This window comes from Adiantum capillus-veneris, chromosome 6 (genome assembly GCF_014529385.1).
Source record: "Adiantum capillus-veneris isolate H3 chromosome 6, ASM1452938v2, whole genome shotgun sequence".
NCBI classification, from domain to species: Eukaryota; Viridiplantae; Streptophyta; class Polypodiopsida; order Polypodiales; family Pteridaceae; genus Adiantum; species Adiantum capillus-veneris.
In genome coordinates this window covers 151,838,883-151,863,538 of record NC_140936.1, presented here as the reverse complement: position 1 = coordinate 151,863,538, position 24,656 = coordinate 151,838,883, and the positions used below count along the sequence as shown (strand labels likewise).

The 24,656-nt window shown below is 44.7% G+C and overlaps 1 protein-coding gene across 10 annotated transcripts in view; it reads right to left on the bottom strand.

Moving 5' to 3' along the window:
* LOC147456492 (tRNA (guanine(37)-N(1))-methyltransferase-like) overlaps positions 1-24,656 on the bottom strand; it is a 70,296-nt gene that overhangs the window by 14,564 nt on the left and 31,076 nt on the right. For 7 of the 10 annotated variants that reach the window (XM_086514943.1, XM_086514951.1, XM_086514948.1 and 4 more), the window contains 4 exons: positions 7,363-7,436; positions 6,731-7,241; positions 2,780-2,941; positions 2,590-2,696 (listed from right to left, as the gene is read on the bottom strand). In XM_086514943.1, coding sequence (XP_086371069.1) covers positions 2,590-2,696; positions 2,780-2,941; positions 6,731-7,241; positions 7,363-7,436 — 854 coding nt within the window. The remainder of the gene's footprint in view (positions 1-2,589; positions 2,697-2,779; positions 2,942-6,730; positions 7,242-7,362; positions 7,437-24,656) is intronic. The other 3 variants (XR_015188462.1, XM_086514944.1, XM_086514945.1) reach the window with 3 other exon arrangements.

Here is a 24,656-nt window from a genome sequence, read left to right as displayed (position 1 = left end):
CTGATCCAAATTCCCAGCGCTAACTCCTCTTGCTGCTCCTGGCGTATAGAAAACTAGAACGCTGACTGCCCTTTTATAGGCCCTTGCACTCGGCGGGAATAGAAGCCGAAAAGCAAAAGCCTGGCGCCCCTAGAGAGAGGAGAGAGAGAGATCGCTGAATTCAGCCGTCCGTACAGCTTTTTGCGTAGGATTTTGGGGCCTTTGCTTTATTTTATTAATAAAGGGCTGCCCACTTAAAAGTGGGCGGCCAAACTTTAAAATAAAGTGTGAACCTGTTTAAACTTTTAAAATCCACACAGTGAGTTAAAATCGATGTTATACAAACACATTCCAGGCGTCCCCGGGTGCAGAACACGGCACAGATGCAATGCAGACATAGCTTCCTCGCGGGGAAAGCATCTACCCTCCCGCGAAGGTTCCTGCTTTTCGTAAAAAGCTTCCTTGAACCCATCTTTATTCTTGTGCTTGCGTTCTTACGCGTATTTTTCTTACTCAGTTCGGATTTCCTCCTAAGCCTACGGAATGCCCCCTTTCTGATGCACCCGTCACCCATCATGTGACGCATCAGGGGCACTCGTAACCCGGCCCTTTCCACCGAACTTACGAAAACTCCTTCGCGATGTTTTACTGTCACCCATCAAATGACACATCAGAGTTGTCCATTCTTGATGGCATTTCCGGTAGCTACAATCTTTTAACAGTTCTTAGTGTACACAATAAAATATCCTAGAAAAAGAAATTAATCATTAAAAATAAGAAAATAGTCCAATTAGCGAGAGCGAGAGAGAGAGAGAGAGAGAGAGAGAGAGAGAGAGAGAGAGAGAGAGAGAGAGAGAGATGAAATGAAATGAAATGTTATATTAACGTCTTCAAAAGGCCAAAATGACCTATGAGACCAGAGTGTCACAATGTGGTGGATCTGATAAAAAGTCGGAGTAACAAATGAAATGACAAAATGAAATACTATGAAATGAAATGAAATCCTAAGCTGGTAGGTGCGAACTAAGTAGCTAGCCGGGATAGCTAAATCACGGCATAAGAGATCCAGCATTGCTCACTGGCGGATCTCATCAATCTCCTCCATGGCCAGCAATCTGATCGGGCGTCGTGCATGTCGGGCCAAAGTGATCCGAATCCTCTGATGTAGCCTCCGTTGATGCTGTGTAGTCCTCCGCGGTCATGGGCGTCTGGATCTCCCCAACTCAGTCGCTCGGTCGATCAATGTGCCTCTGGTGTGAGGCGACAAGATCTGCTGTGGTAGTAGGCCCTCTGGGTGTCCATTGTCTGCTCTAAAGAAGTCTGTGATGTGTCTCTGAGACTGACTGGCCTCTCCTCTCATCAGGCTCTTTCTGTCTCTGCGCAACTCGAGCAGAAACAAACCCAAGCATCTCTAATCCTCATACCTAGTGACTGTGGAGAGTGGTCCAAAGCCCTCTCTGAACAAGTAGTGGAAGCGAACTCGTATCTCGTAGTAGACGGGGCAGTGGCATGTGTAGTGTAACTCTGTCTCAGGCTCCATCTCACACGGGGGGCATGTCCTGGCCTCTGCTGGTACTCCGCTGTATCTCCGAGTCTCGATCCGCAGCTGGTGTGAAGATGTGCGTAACTGGCCAATAGCATGCCGTATCCCATGAGACAAGTGGGTGTCCATGTATTTGGGCCTCGTCACAAAACCGTCCGCCGTAAGCTGAAGAAGATGCTCTCTGTAGAAAGCCATCTTCGTGCCCACTGCCTGTGCTGGTTGTATCCATGTCCTCCTGGTCTCTAGCTGAGTCAGGTCCTAGCAGATGAGCCTAGTGATCTCGGACTGTGTAAGAGTCAGGGAGGGTGCATCCAGTGAGTATTGGAAGGGGGGCAACCTGTCTATACTGAACCCAGGCGCCTGGAACCATGATGGCATCTCCGCATACCAACATGCTGTATCTCCCTGCATGGCTAGCCGTCGAGAGGACTCAAGTGCAAGGCGGGCGTATCTGTCTTTGGGAAGTTCCGACATGCGGTGTATGAAGGAGACAGATCTAGTGAGCACCTCAACCACTAGTGGGGGGGCAGCTAGCTCTGCTCAAATAATGGCACGTGGTACTGAAGCCTTGGCTCTAATGAGCCGCGAGATCATAGAGACCAGGGGCTTCTCCATGCCCCCCTATCCATCAGAGTGACCTGTCCTCCCGTGATGATCCAATGAAGGCCCCCAAATCTCAGCTCCGTAGAGCAATGCAGAAGCCACCAAAGTGTCAAAGAGCCAGAGCTTCGTCCGAGGCTCCTGAAACTGTACCTGCGAACACATCCTCTCCAATCTACCCAATGCCGAATGGGCTCTGTTCAATCTAGTCTCTGCTGCTCTCCTCAATGAAAATGCTGGTCCACTAAAAACCACTCCAAGGTAAGTGTAAGCGTCTGTATACTCCACCATCTCCTGGCCGTATGTGAATGCGGGCGCTGATCTCCTGATCCACTGTGGGGTGGTATTAAATACCATGACCTTGGTTTTACCAAGGTTAACAGACAAACCACTTTCATGGGCAGAGAGAACCCAAGGGCTAAGGAGAATTACCAAAACTTTGACCCAGCAATCAAAGAAAATTGTACCTTCAAAACATCTCGTACAGTTTCATGGGCTCGCATAAAACAATAGCAGTGTACACGTGGCATCATCCCCTTCCAACTTTCCTTTGTTAGTAAACCCCTGAAAACATCTGAGCCAAGGTACATCATTTCACAAGGCCCACTAAAATTAGTCCAGAAAACACACATACTTCCTGCTGGAAATGGAGCATACCAAGAAAATCCAAAGCTGAGGCAGGTAAATTCATTACTATATGATCTATGTGTTCCCAAGGTGTGGCATGCTCCAAATCATCCGATGCCTGCAACCCTTGTCCTGATGATTTGGGTTCCTTGCTTTCACCTTCACATCCTGATTTGAAAGGGAAGCCCTTGGCTACATTAAAATGCCAAAGATGATACCAAAAAAACAAGTTTCAGCAAGAGTTGAATGCTCATGTGCAAAAAGCCAGGAAAAGAGAGAGGGGTTCTTTTGTACTCAGATTTATAGAGATTATCTTTCCACCAAAAGAAAAAAAGTATTCTATAAATCTCCCAAGCCCTCCCCACTGAATAACCCCCCAATCTCCCCGTCACTTGTCCAAAGTTTCAAGATGAGAATGCATACACAATTTGCAGACTTACTTCAAGCAGATTGCATCCGCCCATCATTGTTCCTCTTTGCAGCCCCAAAGCTCTTCGTGGTGAAGAGGACCAAATCAACTCGGTTTATGTGTTCAGCAATCAAGTTGCCCATGCCTCCAAAGTGGTGAGTACATTCTGAAGCCACCTAAATGGCCCAAATTTCTTCACCAAGGTTAATATGAGAAGTGCTTACCATGATCACCATGAGACGCGTTTCATTGGGTACCACCAGATTAACAATTTGAAGAGCCATTCCAAAACGACCTTTCAAACATGGTCACTATCAATTTGAGGTACATTGTCTACACTTGAAGAATTCTCATTGTCTGCCTAGCCTGATGACTAATCGCATGGCTAACCAACCCACCTAGTCCAGCAAGTTTAGCCAATTTTATAATGATTAGGGAATCATTTTTGCCCATTGTTGGGAATGTTTGAGAACGTCCAAAGGTCCCTTGTTATAAGGGCAGCCGTTTAGTCGCCTGTAGTACACCCCATATCACTTCATTGATGAGGACACGAGTGATCCTAGGGGAGAGAAGTATGTAATGTCCATGTCATAAGAGAGGACGGTAGTAGGACATAGTCTAGGACACCCATTGAGATGGGTATCCAATGCCTCAGCAGATGTCAGTGTGAGCACGGCAAGTGTGGCCAGTCATTTAAAACAGGAGGTCAAGGCCCCATCCCTGGCGATGACCACCGCTAGCATTCTGCTAGCGGAGAGCAGGAGAGGCTAAGCTTGCACAAGGTCACCCCATAGGGGTCAGGCTGCCAGCTGGGTCATATGGGACATACGGTCTTACAATTGCACACCAAGGTCCTTTGATGCAGGCCCGGCTAGGGAGTGTTGGTGGATGATGGTTATGGTTGAGTGATTCATCCAACGCCTGTCCATAGGTGTTGCACAAGGCCGAAAGATCCTCCAACGATTGTCCCACTCTTCTTGCCCATCTCCATGTTTAGCAGTTTCTTCAAGCCCTCAATCTTCACAACCTGCATGAAATGTGCTTTAGAGATCACTTGAAGGCTGATTTGGGATGCAGCCTTGGCCACCATGCAGGCGCTTTACCCAATAGCACGATTAGTATCTGTTCTATCTAAGAGTGCTATTTGCAGGGGTGGTATGTCCAGCTCCTCATGTCAGAAACTCAAAAATCAGTTGCAAGTAATTGCATCATCAAGAAAACATGCTGGCCATTTACAAGTTTCCGGCTGTGGAAAGATATGACCTAAATGTCCTCTTTGTTAACAAAGGTTCTCACCTTCAGCTTGAGACATATGAGGTAAGATTTGAGGGACGCTCTTTAGGAGTGACACTCACTCTCCCAAAACCTGGGCAAACAATCTGGCCAAATGTCAGATTAAAAATTTGTTATACCATTGAAATGTCTTTAAAGCCACATCTGATCACAGTCTTAGGATCTATGGAGGGTGCAAGAGTGTGGCATTCATGGTGTGTGTGTAATGAAAGAGAGAAAGGCTCAATGTAAACTCAAATGATAACTACTAGATTATGCTTGATAATACTTTAGACGTCGAAATACAAAGCCTCTTATATAGGCTCAAAAGAGGATGATATCATAGCTTGTGTCACAGGGTAACACATCACGGCTTGCATCAATTGTCCTAGGTGGAAAGCTACACATGCTATCACATGGGTATACACGTGGGTTCAGCCACACAGACATTGACTACAAACCTTAGGTTGGTGCATAAGCCAAATACCATATGCCCGACAAACCTCCCCTTGGGATTTGGACTACTGACCAATTGCATAGAGATCCGCTGCCACACAGGCTAATGAGAGTCATACAAACTGATAGTCATAGATACTCGTAGTTACATAGACTATTGCCACACAGGCTATAATAGGCGGTCTCATGATATGGCGTCACACAGGCTGAAGCATCCTTCCCTCAAGCGGAAGACCATCCATATCCTCTACAGCTACCAGCGTCTACTCGTAGTTGCACCTCCCCCTGTTCCTAGTCTTCGTCTCCATTTGCTACGGTTTGTTGTTGCCACCGTTGCAGCTCGTCCATGCTTTGTCCATCATAGCTCCACGTTTGGATTTCTTCTTGAAGAAGATGTTTGGCATACATAACGATATGTGGATGATGTTAGGACAAAGACTGCTCATGAGGAAGGTCTTACCATCAAAAGTCTATGGGAAGTGTCTAGTCCTCTTACATAGAGCGCATATAAATTGTCAAACCCATAAATGATGAATAATGCATACATTTCTTCGTGTTTCGCCCATGATTATCACCTCTATGAAAAGCGGTTAAGTGCATTCTTGCGTGCTTAGGTGCTTTTAAAAGCCTCGCATACTTGGCAAAGTGCTCAATGAGTGAATGCTCATATGTCACATACATTGCTATAAAGTGGCGTTGCGGACCTGCGGCTTTCGTGTGAAGCCTCCCCTTAAAGGTTTGAAAGTTGAGTGCCCGGAATAGCACTATGTGTTGAAGGTGGGAAGGGCCTCTTAAGGTTAATAAAAACCAAGCACTTCAAATAAACAATTTCTGAATTTTGCCACGTTGACGAGCTGCCAGAGATCTTCGCAGCCGAAAATCACACTGATTCTGGAAGCCGTGAGAGTTGTAAACAATGGGGATGTGATTCATTGAATCATGCAGCACGTGCAATCAATGCAATTGGACGATTTTTTGAAATGCTGCAATTATATAGCTGTGTGTGCCAGCAACGTGTATTGGCTGCTTTGCGAGGGCTTTCGACTCCAAAGTTGCTTCACTTTCTAAACATTCATGACACTTGATCAGCACTGATGAGGCAAGGCTACTGGTGCATCAAATGGTGTGTCCACGCGGGTAAGGCCACAACTTCGCATACCCTTGGCTACAACAAGGGACTGGCGGCTTGAGGGAGACTGTCGCCAGATAACGGGACCGTGACAGCAAAATCTATGCCTCGTAGTTTGCCATCCTGATCTATGTAGCGAGAGCGGATAGATACTGAGAATCGTGTGTTTTGTTGACGGCTTATAGCCAGTTGATGACAAGCTTGTATATACGCACTACCAAGAAGTGCTGACCATGCAAAGGCTGAAGACCTCCTCCTCACTTGTTAGATTGACAAATCCAAGTGTGTTGCAGGCGAACGTGTGCTCACAGAAGGGCTGTCCCCATAATCTCACTGTTAAGAGCGCTCTCACACACAGAATATAAATGCAAAGGAAATGAACTCTCTCTCGTAATTATTGATGCAAATCTAAATGTGCCAAATACCATATGCTCAACACACAGAGAGAACCCTCCTCCATACACAGAATCGCAGAATTTTCAAGCGTTGCTGCTTGAAAACACTTTGTCAAGCTTCATCAAGAGCTATAACTAAAGAGCTAAGGAAAGCAACTCAACCTAGAAGAGATCAAAGAGACTGCAAGGATCGAATTGCAATATTCACTTCTGAGCATCCTGGAAAGACATGTTCATGCAGGTGAAAAAGTAAAAAAATCAAGATTTTGAACTGTTCACAACAAGAAAAGCATCTGCAATTACCTACTGAAAGCCCTTACTTGTGGCAGAGCTGACAGTTGCTGCCTCATTGCCTTTGCACTCCTCTGTTGCAACCAGCTGAAACTCATTTTCCTTTCCAGAAGGTGGCTCTTTCCAGTTCACTATGTGCCTGACAAAGTCTCTTGCATCCATGTTAAAGGTGTAAACTTTGCTGCTTACTTTGTTAATCTTTGTGTTGACTTGTAAATACTTTACACTGTCTGGATTAAGGTCATTTGCATATACTATGCATCCCTTTTGTGCAGCTGGAATGGCAAATGGACCAATCCCAGCAAACATATCACATATGACTTGTTTTGGCAAGAATTGGGAAACCAGCCTTATATGTTCATGCTCCAGCCTCGAATTCCAGTACACCAAGCCATAATCAACCCGAAAAGTAGCACCATATTGTTTGACTTCGGTAATAAGACTTGGATCCCCTGCCAGAACTTCAAATGTAGGAACTCTGAATTGATTTGTTATTGTGCCTACTTTGTTCAAGACCGTCCTGATCTTTGGCTTATTTTTCTTGAACAAAAATCACAAATCAAGCACTCAGCTCCTTATCATGATAACTTGAAACATACAGAGAAGTTATCATAGTGCCTTTAAAAATGCACGAGATTGAAAAAAGCATTTACGAAACTACCTCAAGAATCACTGATGCAATCAAGTGTTTGTAGCCTGCCAACTCATCCCTTATGTTAAGATGGGCAATATGCCCTGCATAAAAGCTAATTGTCACCACTTGAAAAAAGTAAGCCACAAGGCAAATTACAAAGATCTTAAAACACAAAACTATGGTCGAACATAACATTGTCCCATGTGTTTCCTATCTGTTGGAATGTGCATGAATGATTCTTAGGGCATAACTATCTCGGAAAGGCGACATTAGCAAAAAGCAAGCAAAGAAACATAGGAATAAATTGGATATCACTACAGCTACAGAAACAGATACCAGAAAACAACAGGGGTTTAAGATCAAGGTAGGAACCAGACCATCAACCAACTTAGCTGCAACTGACCATACAGACAACTCATAAGTGTTTGAGATTGATGTCCAATACTTAGGTCCACGATGACTGTGCATATCAAGGCCCAAATATGCCCAGAAATATTGACAGCTCAACAAGAGTGCAATTGTAACAAACTTGGACACTCCAAGTCAAGAATCAACCGCGACAGCACCAAATAACCACTTCAAAACAATTCACAGATCACAATAGATTTGCACTGGCCTGGCGGAGTTCCGTGCCTAGAGATATTGGCCCCAAAGACTGGCGCCCCTTTCGGTATTTCTTTTTGTATTAATCAATCATCAAAGTACAAGAGAGCGGTTAGGGTTTCACTCTCAGACTCTGCGTCCAGATGCTCTGAGAAGTGAGGCCCTCACCACTAATTTAAAGGTTACAAGGGATGCCCAAAAGCAGAGCCCCAAAAGCTTTTAAAATCAAAAGCATCAGTTCTCTCTCTCTCTCTTAGAGAGTCTTTTCTCTTTTTTTTTTATTAAAAAAAAAACAAAAGCAAAATTCACGTCGCTCATCATTTTCCAAAAAAAAAAAAAATTTTTTTTTTTTTTTTAATAATCCGCCTCCGCGATTTCCGGAATTTAGGGTTTTTGGCAAAAATTAGGGTTTGCAGGAATTTTAGGGTTTCTGGCAGAAATTAGGGTTTCTGCTGTCCGCCACGTCATCACTTTGTGACATACCCCCCTCTAGAAAGCATTGTAATCGACCGCGATTACGCCTGCAAAACCGACAAAAGCCATAAACCGTCTTAGCAGACACTGACTGTTAGTACCTACGTACTAGGAACACACATCTAGCACATGTACAAAATCGACAGTCACATCACATGACATCACAGGACATCACCAGACATCACAGGACATCACATGACATTCAACATTCATTCGGATCTTAGACCATGATTTATCGGCAATGTAGCTAGCAATCACATCTAGGTCCAATCGGGACCTCATCGATGTCCGATTGACTAACCCCTATTGCAACCATGTCTATTCGAGATCAATCAGACCAAAATGCTGCAGTCATTTCGTCTATCAGTTCCTGTACTCACAAGAAGTCAAGAACAAATCAGTATCATAATCAGGAATTCCATTTCATAAAGTCATCCAGCAGAATACTGTCAGCTCTCAGTATCCCTGAAGCTCAAAGAGACATCAGTGACTTTAGTATCAAAATCGAGGCATCTGTTGACAAAGGAGTGGAGCGACTCCCCTCTTGTGCATCCCACTGCACCAGATCTTCGGCCAAGCTGAGTTTCTGGGTTCCGTTTGGAGTAGACTATGCTAAACCAAAAACATCGAGGTAAAGTTTCACAATCCGAGGAGTATCTGCTAGGTCCTCCTCCTCCATCCACTTCGCATCAAATGCAGGAAAGTTCTTGAACTTAACCAAGAACCGCCTTCGGACTTTACCTTTCTTCGTATCATTATGTGCTAAAATCTGTTCAGGAACAAGGATCTCCTCGTTTTCTTCCACTTCGGGTTGCTCATCAGGCTCCCCATCATCAGGCACATCACCCTTAACAGGGTTCAAGAGACTCACATGCAATGCATTATGAATCCTCCAAGTATCTGGCAGGTCCAATCGGAAGGAGACATCATTTATCTTGTCAGTAATCTGGAAAGGTCCGTAGTATCACATACTAAGCTTTGGAAAAAGCCTCTCCTTTCCCTTTTTTTTTTCTTAGGCGTGCCTTCTCAAAAGTAAGAGCACCCAATCATCCTCCTTCAGTTTCCAGTCGCGACGATGGCGATCCGCTGCCTTTTTCTGTCGTTCTTGAGACTTCTGTAAAGTCTCGTGAACCTTGGCAAAAGCCGTATCCAAATCTCGCGAATATTCATCCGCTTCAAATTTCTAATCTTTCGTGCTCAGGAAGGATGGAACCTTCGCAGCAGTTTCAACAATCTCTCATGGCGTCTTCCCCGTCGAAGAGTGTATCGTGTTATTGTAGGCAAATTCCACCAAAGGTAAGTTCTTTTCCCATTGAGTCTTCTGATGCGAGATACAAGACTTCAATAAATCTAAAATCACTGAATTGGCAATCTCAACTTGCCCGTCAGTCTGCAAGTGGAACGATGACGAGAACTGCAACCGCGTCCCAATGTTCTCCCAAATTGCCTTCCAAAACAAACTCATAAATCTGGGGTCTCTGTCGGAGACAATCGTCTCAGGCGTGCCATGTAATCGGAAAATCATCGTGATCATTCTGTATTCTCGGGAGATCAAAAAAAATGAAATCCATTTCAATATTTTCCCAGGGGCGGGTGGGTATGGGTAAAGGCTGTAACAATCCCTGTGCCTTATGCCTGTCAAACTTGACCTTCTAGCATACCAAGCAACTGCGCACAAACTCTTCCACATCCTTCTTCAGTCTCCGCCAAAAGAAATCTCTCTCTACCCCTTTCATGGTGGTAACAATGCTGCGGTGACCCGTAAAAGGTGGACAGTGGCAATCAGTCATAACCTTTTCCCTCAACGGCTGTGTAACGCACAACATAGTCTTTTTCATCAAGGAGCCTTCCCGAAGGGAGTATCCAGCTACTGTCTCCCCATCCCGTATCCGTGTGAAAATATCTGCAAAATCTGTATCTGTGGCACACTGATCGACCATATCCTCGAAGCTCCTATGATGTATCGCGGAAATAGCCAGAACCAACGGTTTCCGAGACAAAGCATCTGCCACCACATTCTTCTGTCCCTGCACATGGACAATCTGGAAGTGGAACTGGAAGTGGAACTGGAAGTGTATCTTTGGTAGGAAAAAAATTCACTTTTCTTTGCATTAATCACTAGCGTGTGATCTCGTAATGCCTAAAAGACTTGAAGCAGATGATCTCTGTGTTCTGCCTCATTCTTCGAGAAAACAATGATGTCGTCAAAGAAAGTGCCAACAAATAGCCTGTACTCTCGAAAAATCCTGTCCATCATCCGGTTAAATGTCGCAGGAGCATTGGTTAAGCCAAAAGGCATCACCAAAAACTCAAATAACCCAAAAGTCGTCCGAAAAGCTGTCTTGTAGACATCTCCTGGCGCTATCCTGATCTGATGATATCCACTCTTCAAGTCAATCCTGCTAAAGCACGAGGATCCCTGTAACCTGTCGAGTATAATCGATGCACATTCTCCAAGATCTGTCTTTCTTCAAAATCAACAACACTGGAGAGCAATACGCTGAAGTACTAAGCTGGACAAGACCCTTTTCCAAGAGGTCTTTCACTGAGTTCATAATCTTTTCATTCTGTACTCGGCTCACACAATAAGGTGGCCGATTCGGTGGTGTGCTTCCAGATATCAGATCAATGGTATGATCTTCAGGCCCTCTCAAAAGCAATCGGCATGAGCGTGGAGAAAAAAATCTTGGCGTTCTTTTCTTCAGGTCAAAACATATTCAACTTTTATCCATGGTTCAGTTCTCCCAAAAGAATGAGTAAGAAAACTGAAGTTCATCAAGTACAATCTCTAAGCCCTTCATTTATCAAAGTCGCTTTCTCGGCCCGGTAGTCAACCACGGCGTAGTTCTTGTGGTACCAAGGGATCCCGAGTAGAACGTCACTCACGTGCCCTGAACACCCCTGTCATTGCAAACGAAGTTTGCCAATGCTCGGTGTAATGGCAACATCCCATCCGGGTGCCAGTCGAACTACCTCCGCCAGTGGCGTCAGTCTGTCGGGCGCAGTTCCAAATCGAGCCGCCAATTCCAAGTGAAAAGAAGTTGGCCTTGGCTCCTTCAAAAGAGCTTCTACATCCTTCACTTTGCCCCAAAAAAAACGGCAAAGTTTGTACTTTCATTCATTTGATTCGGTGCAAGTCCCACGCCATGTGGTACCAGTTCTGCTTTTCTATCTGCCTTTTCTGCCATTTTCCTCAGCTGCTCTCGAACTCTCAGACCTGTCGTCGTCTTTATCATTCTGTTCTTTATGTGCCTTATCAGGGCACTTTGCGGAAATATGTCCATGTTTCCCGCATCCAAAGCACTTCCCCTCTCTGATGAAGCGAGCTCTCTCCTCAGGAGTAAGCTTGGGTCGTGCATCCTTTTTTTTTCTCTGGGTTGCTCTTTTTCATTCTACTTTCATTCCCAGAAGTCTGTTTGGCTCGTTGTGTCATGGCCTCATCTGTGGGGTAAGTCAGACTGCCAGAGTGAATGGCAAAGCCCCGCTTCGCATGACTCATCAACTCCTGAATAGAAGCTGACTTCTGTTCCAAGCAGTGATCTCGGATCTCTGTAGGTAGACCCAAGGTAAACCGCTCAATTTGTTCTCTGAACGAGATCTTCTTGAATGAAGAGGCGGGTAGAAAAGAGCTCCAGAATCTTTCACAATAAGAATTCACTGTATCGCTCTTGGTCATCCGGAGATGGTTCCAAGCAGCTCGTATATCTCGCTCAAACTCTTGAGTCAACCAAGAAGAAATAAAAAGCCTCTTGAATTTCAGCCATGTAACTGGCACAGTCTTGCTTAATAGAAGCGTGGACCACCAAGTAGGAGCATTCCCCTCAGAGTAAGAGGCAGCTCTCCGAATCTTGGAGTGCTCTGAATAGCGTCCTCCCGCGAAAGCGATGTCAAACTGCTGTATAAGAGACAAAGCCTTCGAAGCATCTGAGTATCCTGAAAAGTATCAAACTTGATCGAGTGGCCACCTTCCTTAAACTCTCGGACTTTCTTGCTGTTATCTTCGAGAAAGTCATACTGGTTGGCTTTGTAAAAATTCTTCTTGTTCGCATAAAACTTTCCGTCATCGGAATCTGAGCTGTCTGTAGACGAGTCCTCAGTAGAACTGTCAGTCTCTGGGCGAGATGTAGCCTTCTTTGCCTTTTTTCTTGCCCGTTCCGAAGCTTTGTGTCTTGCTTCGCTTTTTGCTTTTTTCTGTCTTCTTCGCTCTAATCCGAGGAGCTAGAAGACTTGTCAGAAGAAGAAGAAGAAGAACTGGGTACTCCTTCAAATCGAACACGCTTCTTCCGTTTCTTTGCTTTATCGAATGTCGACTGACGACCCAAGTATCCCGGGAAGTCAGTGCCTTTCTTCTGCTTTTTGCCGTGCTTTTTGGCTTTCGTTTGCGCGTCAAAAAGCTGAGCAATCCGTGCATCAACCACGTTCTCCAGTTCCTTCTCCGTATATTTCTTGGAGGTAGAAGGTTTCTTGAGAGCGGGTTTCGGGAGTGGTGTTGTGGTTCTCTGCCACTCCATCTGTACCTCTTTCAAAGAGGTCTGGTTCATATATTTTACCATCTTCGGGTCCTTGGCAAAATTGAGCATCATCTTTGTTGCATCGCCAATCAATTGACGACGCTCCATCTCTGTTTGCTCCGCCTGAGTAGGCTGAGGCGGGCCATACTCTCTGTCTGAATCTTCGTTGTGATCCCAGCCCGCATCTCCAGATGCAGAGGGAGTCGACTGATCATTGCCTGAAGCCATAGGTGCCGCGGAAAAAAAAAATAAAAATTCGGGGATCGTATTTCCCGTAGAAGAGAAATCGGCCGTGCTCTGATACCACTGTAACAAACTTGGACACTCCAAGTCAAGAATCAACCGCGACAACACGAAATAACCACTTCAAAACAATTCACAGATCACAATAGATTTGCACTGGCCCGGCGGAGTTCCGTGCCTAGAGATATTGGCCCCAAAGACTGGCGCCCCTTTCGGTATTTCTTTTTGTATTAATCAATCATCAAAGTACAAGAGAGCGGTTAGGGTTTCACTCTCAGACTCTGCGTCCAGATGCTCTGAGAAGTGAGGCCCTCACCACTAATTTAAAGGTTACAAGGGATGCCCAAAAGCAGAGCCCCAAAAGCTTTTAAAATCAAAAGCATCAGTTCTCTCTCTCTCTCTTAGAGTCTTTTCTCTTTTTTTTTTATAAAAAAAAACTCCGCGATTTCCGGAATTTAGGGTTTTTGGCAAAAATTAGGGTTTGCAGGAATTTTAGGGTTTCTGGCAGAAATTAGGGTTTCTGCTGTCCGCCACGTCATCACTTTGTGACAGCAATATAAGTTCAAAAGAAACAAAACTCCTCAAAAATGATAAAGGAGTGTTTTTTAAATACTCATAGATAGAAAACTTGAATGTTATGCATGCTGACACAAAGATGTCAAATCCCTCAAATGCACCATTCAACTCTAGCACACAGCAAAACAAATACAGATAAGATCACTATAAAATATTGAATCGATGTCTTTTGTTTAGTTTCCTTGATGTGCATATATATTTACATCAAGGCACAAAAACAGAAGTTGATGAGAAAATGGATCAATTATGATGTTTGATATGAGTGTGTGAACCTACACAGAATGGCCATTCCTCATCTCACCAAGATTGAACTGTGTCATCTCTCTCTACAGTCCCTTTTAATCTGAAGCATAGAAGAAAGGTTTCCCAACTACCCAGGCAACCTATGTGTCGGAGTGTGCAGTGGAAGGAGAGAGGAAAGAGACAATGGCATGAGAGAGAAGAGAGATTGACAAAGGCTGACAAGAACGATAACTCCAGATGGCAAACTCTGAGACTGATACAAGACAAATGACACAGAGCCCCCTACGCCACATATATAGTGAGCCAGGGGAAGGTCAGACAAATATCTGTCAAAAATCACAACCAAAAATAAAACCGTCATCCTTAAAAAAATGAAATGGCCGAAACAGGCCCAAAATGGACAAAGTGCTGATGCAAACCCTAAATGTGCTTGAGATCCCTGTCCAGCAGGTGTATGGGTGGCCAGCCCACAACCAAGGGCCAGTTTACGTGTGATGAGAATCATCTAAGTAGGAGGAAAAGTATCTAGAAGGTGAATATTATTCTCTAACACCCCCTTTCATCAACAGATGTGGAGAAGCTACCGAGAAAATTCTTGACGAGTATGGAAAAGAAGAAAATCCCGAAGGAATGATCAAACCCAAAAAACGAAGACCCGTACAACACCAATGTGACAATGTCCAAGGCTAAGATGATACCGATCAAGTCGCACACGGAAGCTGATGGAGTGGCTAATTTAGAGAAACCCATTGTAGCACAACAACAAAAGACGAAAGATGAGGATCCCCCCGGGAGAGGAACACAATGAGGAAGGAGAGAAATCTGCCAAGGTGGTAAACCGGCAACAAGTCCGCACTAGAAAAGGAAGAAGGAAGCCGTCTCAAAGAAGTATAAGCCGCAAATGATTTGCCCTTCCAAGACAGACAACCAATATCAGACACGGTGTCACAAAGTGATGACGTGACATGACCTAAAGGACGGACTCCTGACGGAGAGGGGTCAAAACCGTAGTGAAAGAGGCAGAAGAACGAGTGGCCTGAACTCACTTAAAAGTTGTTCCAATTCATTGTACCCCGGCCGAGGGGCCTAAAACCTAGAAAATAAAGCGGGACCCCTAAAATTGCACGAAACTGATGACATGGCAAGCTGTACCGACTTCCACGATTTCCACCGTGAATCACGCTAAGGCACCGTGTACGGACAGCCCGGCAGGGCACTAGCTTAAGGGCAAGATGCTTTTAGACTTGACGCTTTTCATGTACCGCTTTTGGCCAGGGGCCTATAAAAGAATTTCCATGGCCTCTCTTCTGCAAGTTGGTTTGGAAGAAGAGTTGGTCAACAGACTCATGAAGACTAAGACGTGTCGTGGAAGAAGAGTCGGTCAGAAGAGTCATGAAGACTAAGACACAGTCGTGGAAGAAGAGTCGTTCAACATACTATCCTGGCTACTTGGGTCGAAAATCTACCTTTGACGCCGCCAGTACGCCAAAGGAACGTGTTCCATTTGAGGGTGTTTCCAATTCATCCTGATCTTCTTTTGATAGTTCGGAGAGTCTGACTCCAGTGATGAGGATAGAAAGAACAAGAAGAAGAGAAAGACTCAGAGACTTAGCAAAGGCAAGAAGAAAGCAAAGAAGAGTGGATCCCACAGGAAATCTCGAAAGCACTTTGACAGTTTGAATGAGGACTCCTCGTCCTCCAAGAGCTCGGATCCCTCTGAGTCAATGTACGCAACGAAGAGAGTATTCATATGGAGCCAACCAATACAACTACCTTGAGGATAAGGGCAAGAAGCCCAAGGATTTCAAGGAGAGTGGACAGACTTTAAAGTTCGATACGTTTTCTGGCTTTAAGGATGCCCACAAAGCCATGACTTTCAGCCACCGGTTTGACATCGCTTATTCGGGAGGGCGCCATTCAAAGCACTCCAAGGTACGACGAGCGGCGTCCTATTTCGACTTTACACTGTTCACCGACCACCAAAGTTTGCAATACTTCTTGTCTTAGAAACAACTTTCCGACAAACACATGAGGTGGGCAAATATATTATCAAAGTTTTTTACTTTCAGACCATCCATGTTCAGGGAGAGAAGAACTTGGTGGTAGACGCATTGTCTCGCAAGCCACAAGTTTCAGCTATTTCGGAGATTCACCATCAGAGCTTCAAGGATATGGGAGATCAGTACGCCACAGATCCAGCTTTTGCAAACTCCTTTGACCGGTTACAAAGTGGAGAGACAGTTGCAGGCTTTCCTCCGAAGGAAGGTTACTTGATGCGAAAAACTATGTTGTGTGTTACCCAGGCATTGAGGAACAAGGTTTTGACAGAGTGCCACTGTCTACCTTTTTTGGGCCATCACGGCATAGGCACCACACTGAAAGGTGTGGAGAGGTACTTCTATTGGCCGTGGCACAAAGGATGTGGACAAGTTTGTTCGCATTGCTTAGTATGCCAATAGGTCAAGCTTAACAAGCATAAGGCACCACGTCTTCTACCTCTACCCATACCTAGCCGACCTTGGGAAACTATAGCCATGGACTTCATTTTTTATCTTCCCAAGAATCATAGTGGGCATGATGGCATTTGGACAATCATTGACAGATTCAGTAAACACACAGGCTCACTTCATTCCGTTCTTGGTAAAGAAGACAGTTAAACCCGATAATCTGGCCAAACTGTTTGTCTCACAGCTTTTTCGATTGCATGGTATGCGTGAGTCTATAGTTTCGGATAGAGATCCACGCTTTACGAGCTTGTTTTGGAGGGCAATCTTGGAGTATTGGTACACCGCTACAATTCTCGTCCTCGTTCCACCCACAAACGAATGGCCATTCGGAGATAGCAAATTCAATAGTCTTGGACTTGTGAAGTCGTGCATCTCTGACCAAAAGACTCAATGGGAGAAGTATTTGCCCTTGGCGGAGTTTGGCTACAACAATACGGGGGAAGGCACCATTTGAGATTATCAAGGGTGTTAAGAAGGTTCCACCTATTCTAAGCACCGAAGCAGATCGTGTCCACACGTCTATGGGGAAGGCACCAATTGAGATTATCGAGGGTGTTAAGAAGGGTCCACCTATTCTAAGCACCAAAGATAAGATTTTTGAAGTAGATCGTGTCACAAACTACTTACATGGCATGACCCTACCTAATAAAGTTGTACCAACTTATGACCAAGGGACGAGGGGCCCTAGGGACGCAAAGAGATAAAGACCTGCGTAGAAGCCTGCTGACGTGGCAGCCGTACGAACGCCGCAAATCGCGTTGACTGCTGACGTGGCAAGCGTACAGATTTCCGCAGATCGCACTGACAATGCTGACGTGGCTACACGGATTTCCGCAGGCTACGCTGACTGCTTTTGGCTGTCAGCTTTTGGGTATTGAGTTGCTTTTGAGATTACTTGCTCTTGGGGCTCTGCTTTTAGCACCCCTTGTAATCATTATAAGTGATCTAAGGGGGCTCACTTCTAAGAGCATCTGGACGTAGAGTCTGAGAGCGAGCACCCACGGGAGTTCTACTTTGCTCAAAGATTCATATAAAAGAAATACCGAAAGGGGCGCCAATCTTTGGGGCCAGTCTTCGGGCCATGTCGACTCTTCAATTGTGAATTGTTTTGAAGTGAATCTCTCTTGTGTCGCGACAAAATCTAGACTTGGGGTGTCCAAGTTTGTTACAGTGGTATCAGAGCACGGCCGATTTCTCTTCTACCGGGAAATCCGATCCCTCTTGTCGGGACACCTATGGATTTCGAAAAGAATCAATCGACCTCTTCTGCAACCGCTGAGGCGAGACGAGGCAATACAAAAAATTCAAGCGCCTCGGTCCACACAGTACGAACTCTTGAAGATGCAACATTGACAGCAGGTTGACGAGTGCACAAAGCATATGCTTCAATTAGCTAAGAATCCCCAATTTGCAAAATTTTTGACCCAGCAGTCGATGGCTGAAGTGTATACTCAGTGCGGAAAGCCACCGAACCACCAATCAAACTGGTAACCTCCTACTCCGAGGATGTTCACTGAACAAAGAACTCCATGATGTGGTCCAGACCCAAATCAGTAAGCTTTTGGACACGAAGAAGCCATTGAAGAAGCAATTGAAGAAGCGAAAGAAGGGGACTAACTACCCCGCTTACCTGGGCCATCAATCTTCTTTTGCATCTGCATGAAAACCAAGTTCTTCATCCTCTTCTTTTGATAGTTCTTCTAGCTCTTCCTCTTCCAACTCGAGTAAGGAGGATAGAAAGGGGAAGAAGCGAAGCAAGAAGCAAGGCTTTGGAAAGAACAAGAAAAAGGCAAATAAGGTTCGATTCGGACCAGTTTCTGATAGTTCTACGGAGGAGTCACCCTCTGACAGTTCGGACTCCGACGATCATATGTTTTATGTAAAGAAGAAGCACTTTTGCAGAGCCAACCAATACGATTTCCTCAAAGATAAGATCAAGATGACAAAGCAATTTAAAGAGGGTGGACAGTTAATAAAATTTGAATCCTTTTCTGGATTCCAAGATGCTCCGAGGGCTTTGGCTTTTATTTAGCAGTTTGACATAGCCTTCTCCGGAAGGCATTACTCAGAGCACTCGAAAATCAGAAGGGCCGCATCGTTTTTAAAGGGAAATGCTCGAACATGGTGGTCCACTCTTCTTCTGAGGAAAAAAGCCCCGTTCAAGTGGTTAAAGTGGTTAAAGTTCAAACGGCTCTTTATTTCTTCTTGGTTGACCGAGGAGTACTTAGAACCATCTTCGGATGACCAAGGGTGATACTTTGGACACATATTGCAAGAGATTTTGGGATTCTTTTCTACCGACCTCTTCATTTAAGAAGGTCACTTTTAAATAATAGATTGAGTGGTTTTGCTGCGGACTCCCTACAAAGATCCGAGATTACTGCCTTGAACAAAGGTCTGAGTCTATAAAAACAATTAATGGGAACAGAACTTTGCCGTGCATGGGGCAAAGTAAAAGATCAGGAAGCCCTTATCTATTTTGATGGAGGAGCCAAGGCCAACATCATTCCACCTGAATTGGTGGCGCGGCTCGAGGTTGTGCCCGACAGGATAGGGCCACCGACGGAGGCAGTTCTAGCGGCGCTCGGACGGGATGTAGCCATTACACCTGTCGTGGATATTTGGGGCACGAGGACTTTTACATCATGCCTTTGGAAGGATGTGACGTCCTCCTAGGAATAAGATCAACGCCGTGGTCGATTGTCGGGCTAAGAAAGCAACATTGACAAATGAGAAGGGCAGGAAAATTTTACATGATGTAAAATTGAAGGGCGAGTCCATCACTATTGTATCGACTTTGGTCGTTTCAAAATTAATGAAATTCAATCTCTTTGTTTACTCAATCTATTTGAAAGAATTAAATGATGAGCAACGAACGAACATGTATGAATTAGACAATGAATGACAATAATTTTTGCACACACATCCGGACTATTTCTCAGAAGACCTGCCAAGCGAGTTACCGCCATCTCGTCCGTAGGACCATACTATTGACCTGATTCTTGGAACCACATCACCGAACCGGCCACCTTACCGTGTTAGCCAAGTCCAGAATGAAGAAATCATGAACCAAGTGAAAGACCTTCTTGAAAAGGGTCTCATCCAGTCTAGTACTTTACTCTATTGTTCTCCGATTTTATTGGTACTAAAGAAAGACGGATCTTGGAGGATGTGCATTGACTATAGAGCTCTCAGGATGAAGCAGAGCATCGACATCATCTGCTACAAGTCTTTCAGGCATTACGTGATCACAGATTGGTTATCAATGCCAAAAAGAGCAAGTTTTTCTTGCCGCAGATACACTTCCCGGGAGTCTAGGACACATCGTCTCAACAGCAAGAGTACAGATGGACCCGGCCAAAATTGAGACTATCCGCGATTGGCCAGACTTGAAAAATATTCATGAAGTTAGAAGCTTTTTGGGCTTGTGTTCTTATTACCGACGGTTCATTAGGAAGTTTAAAGAGGTAGCTTCACCTTTGCACTTATTGACTCAGAAAGGTCCCTTTCTCGTGGGGACCGACACAAGTGACTACCTTTCAGACACTTAAGAAAAAATTGACTACTGGACCAGTGTTGGCTTTGCCAGATTTGCAAAAGCCGTTCGAAGTTTATTGGTGATGCTTGTGGTCGTAGTCTGGGACTGGTCTTGATGCAAGAAGGCCATGTGATTGCTTATGAAAGCAAAATGTTTTCAAGGCCAGAATTGGTATCACAGATTTATGAGAAAGAGCTATTGGTAGTGACCCATGCTCTTACTCAGTGGCGACCTTATCTACTCGGAGCAGATTTCACGGTCTTTACTGATCATTCGAGTTTACGACACTTCTTGGCACAGAAGCAGCTTCCGGAAAAGCAGATGCGGTGGGCTAACATCTTGTCACAATTTCACTTTCAGATTGTCCATGTTCAGGGACAGAAAAACTTAGTGGCAAATGCATTGTCTCGAAAGCCCCTCGTCTTGGCTATTTCCGCGATCCATCATAGAAGCTTCTAGGATATGGTTGATGAGTACGCCACCGATCCGAATTTTTGTCGATGTTTTTACTCGAATACAGAATGGGGAGTTAGTGCCAGGATATTCCATACGCTATGGCTACTTGATGAAGAAAACAATCTTGTGTGTTACACAGCCGTTGAGGGAAAAGCTTTTGACTGAGTGCCATTGTCCACCTTTTACGGGTCACCGCGGCATTGATACACCTTGAAAGGTGTGGAGCGTTATTTCTTTTGGCCGAGACTCAAGAAGGACATGGACGACTTTGTTCGCAGTTGTTTAGTATGCCAGAAGGTCAAGTTTAACAAGCATAAGGCACAAGGATTACTACAGCCTTTACCTATTCCCACCCGCCCCTGGGAAAGTATTGCAATCGATTTCATTCTTTGATCTCCCGAAGACACAGAGTGAGCACAATGGTGGACTGTCATTGACAGATTTAGCACGCAAGCTCACTTCATTCCAGCGAAGAAAACAGTCAGGTCGGACCATTTAGCAACACTATTCATTACACAGATATTTCGATAATATGGCATGCCTGAGACAATCGTCTCCGACAGAACTCCCCGAGTCACGAGTTTGTTTTGGAGAGCTATTTGGGAGAACATTAGAATTTAGCGCAAGGTTGCAGTTGTCGTCATCATTCCACCCACATACAGATGGGCAATCTGAGATCGCAAATTCAGTTGTTATGGATTTATTAAAGTCTTACATCTCTGATCAGAAGACTCAATGGGGAAAAAATTTGCCTTTGGTGGAATTTGCCTACAATAACACGGTTCACTCTTCGATGGGAAAGGCGCCATTTGAGATAATTAAAGGTGCTAAGAAGATTCCACCCTTTCTCAGCTTTAAAGACAAGATTTTGAAGCCGACCAATACACGAAAGGACTTGAACATTGCTTTTGCCAAGGTCTGTGAGGCTATACACAAGTCTCAAGAACGACATAAGAAGGCAGCAGATCGACATCGACGAGATTTGAAACTAAAGGAAGACGATTGGATGCTCTTAAGGCACGCCCAAGGAAATGAAAGGGAAAGGAGCGGCTTTTTCTAAAGCTTAGCATAAGGCATTATGGCTCTTTCCAGATTAAAGAAAAGATAAAAGATGTCTCCTATCGACTCAAGCTTCCCAATACTTGGAAGATTCACAATGCATTCCATGTGAGTCTCATGAAACCTTTTAAAGGTGAGGTGCCAATTGATAGGGAGCCGGATGAGCAACCCAAAGTGGAAGAGAGCGAGGAGATACTCCTCCCTGAACAGATTTTGGCACACAAGGAAAGAAAGATGAATGGTAAAGTGATTTGGCGGTTCTTGGTTAAATTCAAGAACTATTCGGCATGAGATGCGAAGTGGTTGGAGGACGACGACCTAGTAGATACTCCTCATATTTTGGAACTTTACCTTGAAGCATTTGGTTTAGCTTCGTCTACTCAGATAAATCCCACAGATCAGCAAGGTTGAATCTGGTGCAGAGGGATTGCACAAGAGGGGAGTCACTCCGCTCTGTTGTCACACATTACCTCGATTAAATAGTCTCACTGATGTCCCCTTTGGGTTTCAAGGATACTGCTGGGTTGAAAGTATTCTGCTGTATGACTTTATAAAATGGAATTCCCGAAATTGAGTATGATTGATTTGTACTCTCTCATTTGACTTGTTTGAGTGCAGGAACTGAAAGACAAAATGACTGCAACATTTTGGTCTCATAAATCTCTATAGACATGATCGCAATAAGGATTAGTTAATCCGGCATCAGTGACGTCCAGGATGGATCTGGATGCGATTACTAAATACGTTGCTGACAGTCATGGTCTGAGATTTGGAATGAATTTTTTTTTGTGATTGATTTGTCATTGATGTCCTATGATGTCATGTGCAGTGATGTGACCGTCATCTTTGTACAAGTGCTAGATGTGTCGTGTCTAGTGCGTCGTACTTAGAGTCAGTGTCTACTAAAATGGTTTATGGCCTCTGTCTGTTTTGCAGGCGTAATCGAGGGTGATTACAATTCTTTCAAGAGGGGGATATGTCACAAACTGCTTACGTGGCACGACCCTACCTAATAAAGTTGTCCCAACTTGTGGCCAAGGGACGAGGGGCCTTAGGGACGCAAAGAGATAAAAACCTGCGTAGAAGCCCGCTGATGTGGCAGTTATACAGACGCCGCCGATTGCATTGGCTGTTGACGTGGCAAGCGTACAAATTTTTGCAGATCGCGCTAACAATGCTGCCGTGGCTGTACCGATTTCCGCAAGCTGCGTTGAATGCTTTTGGCTGCCAGCTTTTGGGATTGAGTTGCTTTTGAGATTACTTGCTTTTGGGGCTCTGCTTTTAGCACCCCTTGTATAATGTTTATAAGTGACTCAAGGGGGCTCACTTCTCAGAGCATCTGGACGCAGAGTCTGAGAGCGAGCACCCGCGGGAGTTGTACTTTGCTCAAAAATTAATATAAAAGAAATACCGAAAGGGGCACCAGTCTTTGGGGCCAATCTCTCTTGGCACGGAACTACGTCGGGCCGTGTCGACTCTTGAATTGTGAATTGTTAATCTCTGTTGTGTCGCGACAGAATCTAGACTTGGGGTGTCCAAGTCTGTTACAGATCGGTACAGTCAGGATCTGGACACTGCTTTTGCTAAGGTGCGTGAGGCTCTCGAGAAGCTCAAGCACGGCATAAGAAGGCAGCAAACAAGCATTGACTTGCATCTGAAGGAGGATGATTGGGTGCTTTTATCGTTTTAGAAGGCACGCCTGCAGAAAAGGAAGGGTAAGTAGCGGCTTTTTCCAAAGTTGAGTATGTGATACTATGGCCCTTTCCACATTCAAGAGAGGATCAATGACGTATCCTTCATGCTGCAGTTACCAGATACTTCGAAGATTCACAATGCATTTTATGTGAATCTATTGAGATCTTTCAAAGGTGAAGTACCAGTGGACAGGAAGCTAGAGGAGCAGCTACTGGCTCACAAGGAAAGAAAAGTGAAAGGTAAGTTGACACACTGGTACTTAGTCAGGTTCAGGAACTACCCGGCTTTGGATGCAAAGTGGATGGAGGAGGAGGACCTAACAGATACTCCTCACGATTTAGAGCTTTACCTTAAAGCTTTTGGTGTAGCACTGACTATTCCAATAGTTACCGATGAATTAGCAAGTTGAATCTGGTGTGGTACGGACTGCACAAGAGGGAAATTACTCCGCTCCTGTTAGCTCGATGGAATAAAGTCACTGATTTCTTTTTGAGATTTCAAGGATACTGACAAGCTGGCAATATTCTACCGAATGACTTTATATAAAGAAGTATTTTGACCTAAAATGAATCTGTTACATGTGCTCTCTCATGCATGTATTGACTGAGTGCATGTTTGAAAGACGATGACGGTAGCGTTTCTGTCTTGTTCACCTAAGGGGTAATGTGGATATGATAGTAACGAGATTTAATCAATCAAGACATCCGTCAGAGATCAGCATGGTCTGGGTGTGATTGCTAAATAAGTTGCAATGATCATGATTCTCATTCAAAAGCTCGACGTGGATAGTGATGTGAATGTGATGTGAATGTTCAGTGACTGCCGTCTTTGTGCATGTGCTGGATATATGTGGTCTAGTAAATCAAGTGTCTATTGGACTAGTTTTTGTCCTATGTCTGTGTTGCAGGCGTAATTGAGAGCGATTACAATTGTTTCAAGAGGGAGGTATGTCATAAAGTGATAACGTGGCTTGACCTAAAGGACGAACTCTGGACAGAGAGGGGTCAAAACCCTAGTGAAAGAGGCAGAAGAAGCTTCACCAACTTGTTAAATCTTGCCGAGTGGCCTAAACTCACTTAAAAGTCATTCCTACTTACTGTACCCCGGTCGAGGGACCTAAAACCTAGAAAATAACGCTAGATCCCCAAAATTGCCCAAAGCTGATACGTGGCAAGCTGTACGAACTTCCGCGATTTTTGTCATGAATCGTGCTAGCATGCTGACGTGGCACCGCGTATGGACAGCATAGCAGGGTGCTAGCTTTTGGGCAAGATGCTTTCAGACTTGACGCTTTTCATGTACTGCTTTGGCCAAGGGCCTATAAAAGAATCGCCACGGCCTCTCTTCCGCAAATTGACTTGGAAGCACTGTCGAGAGAAGAGGACCCTCAAACATTATACCTTTTGAAGCATAATA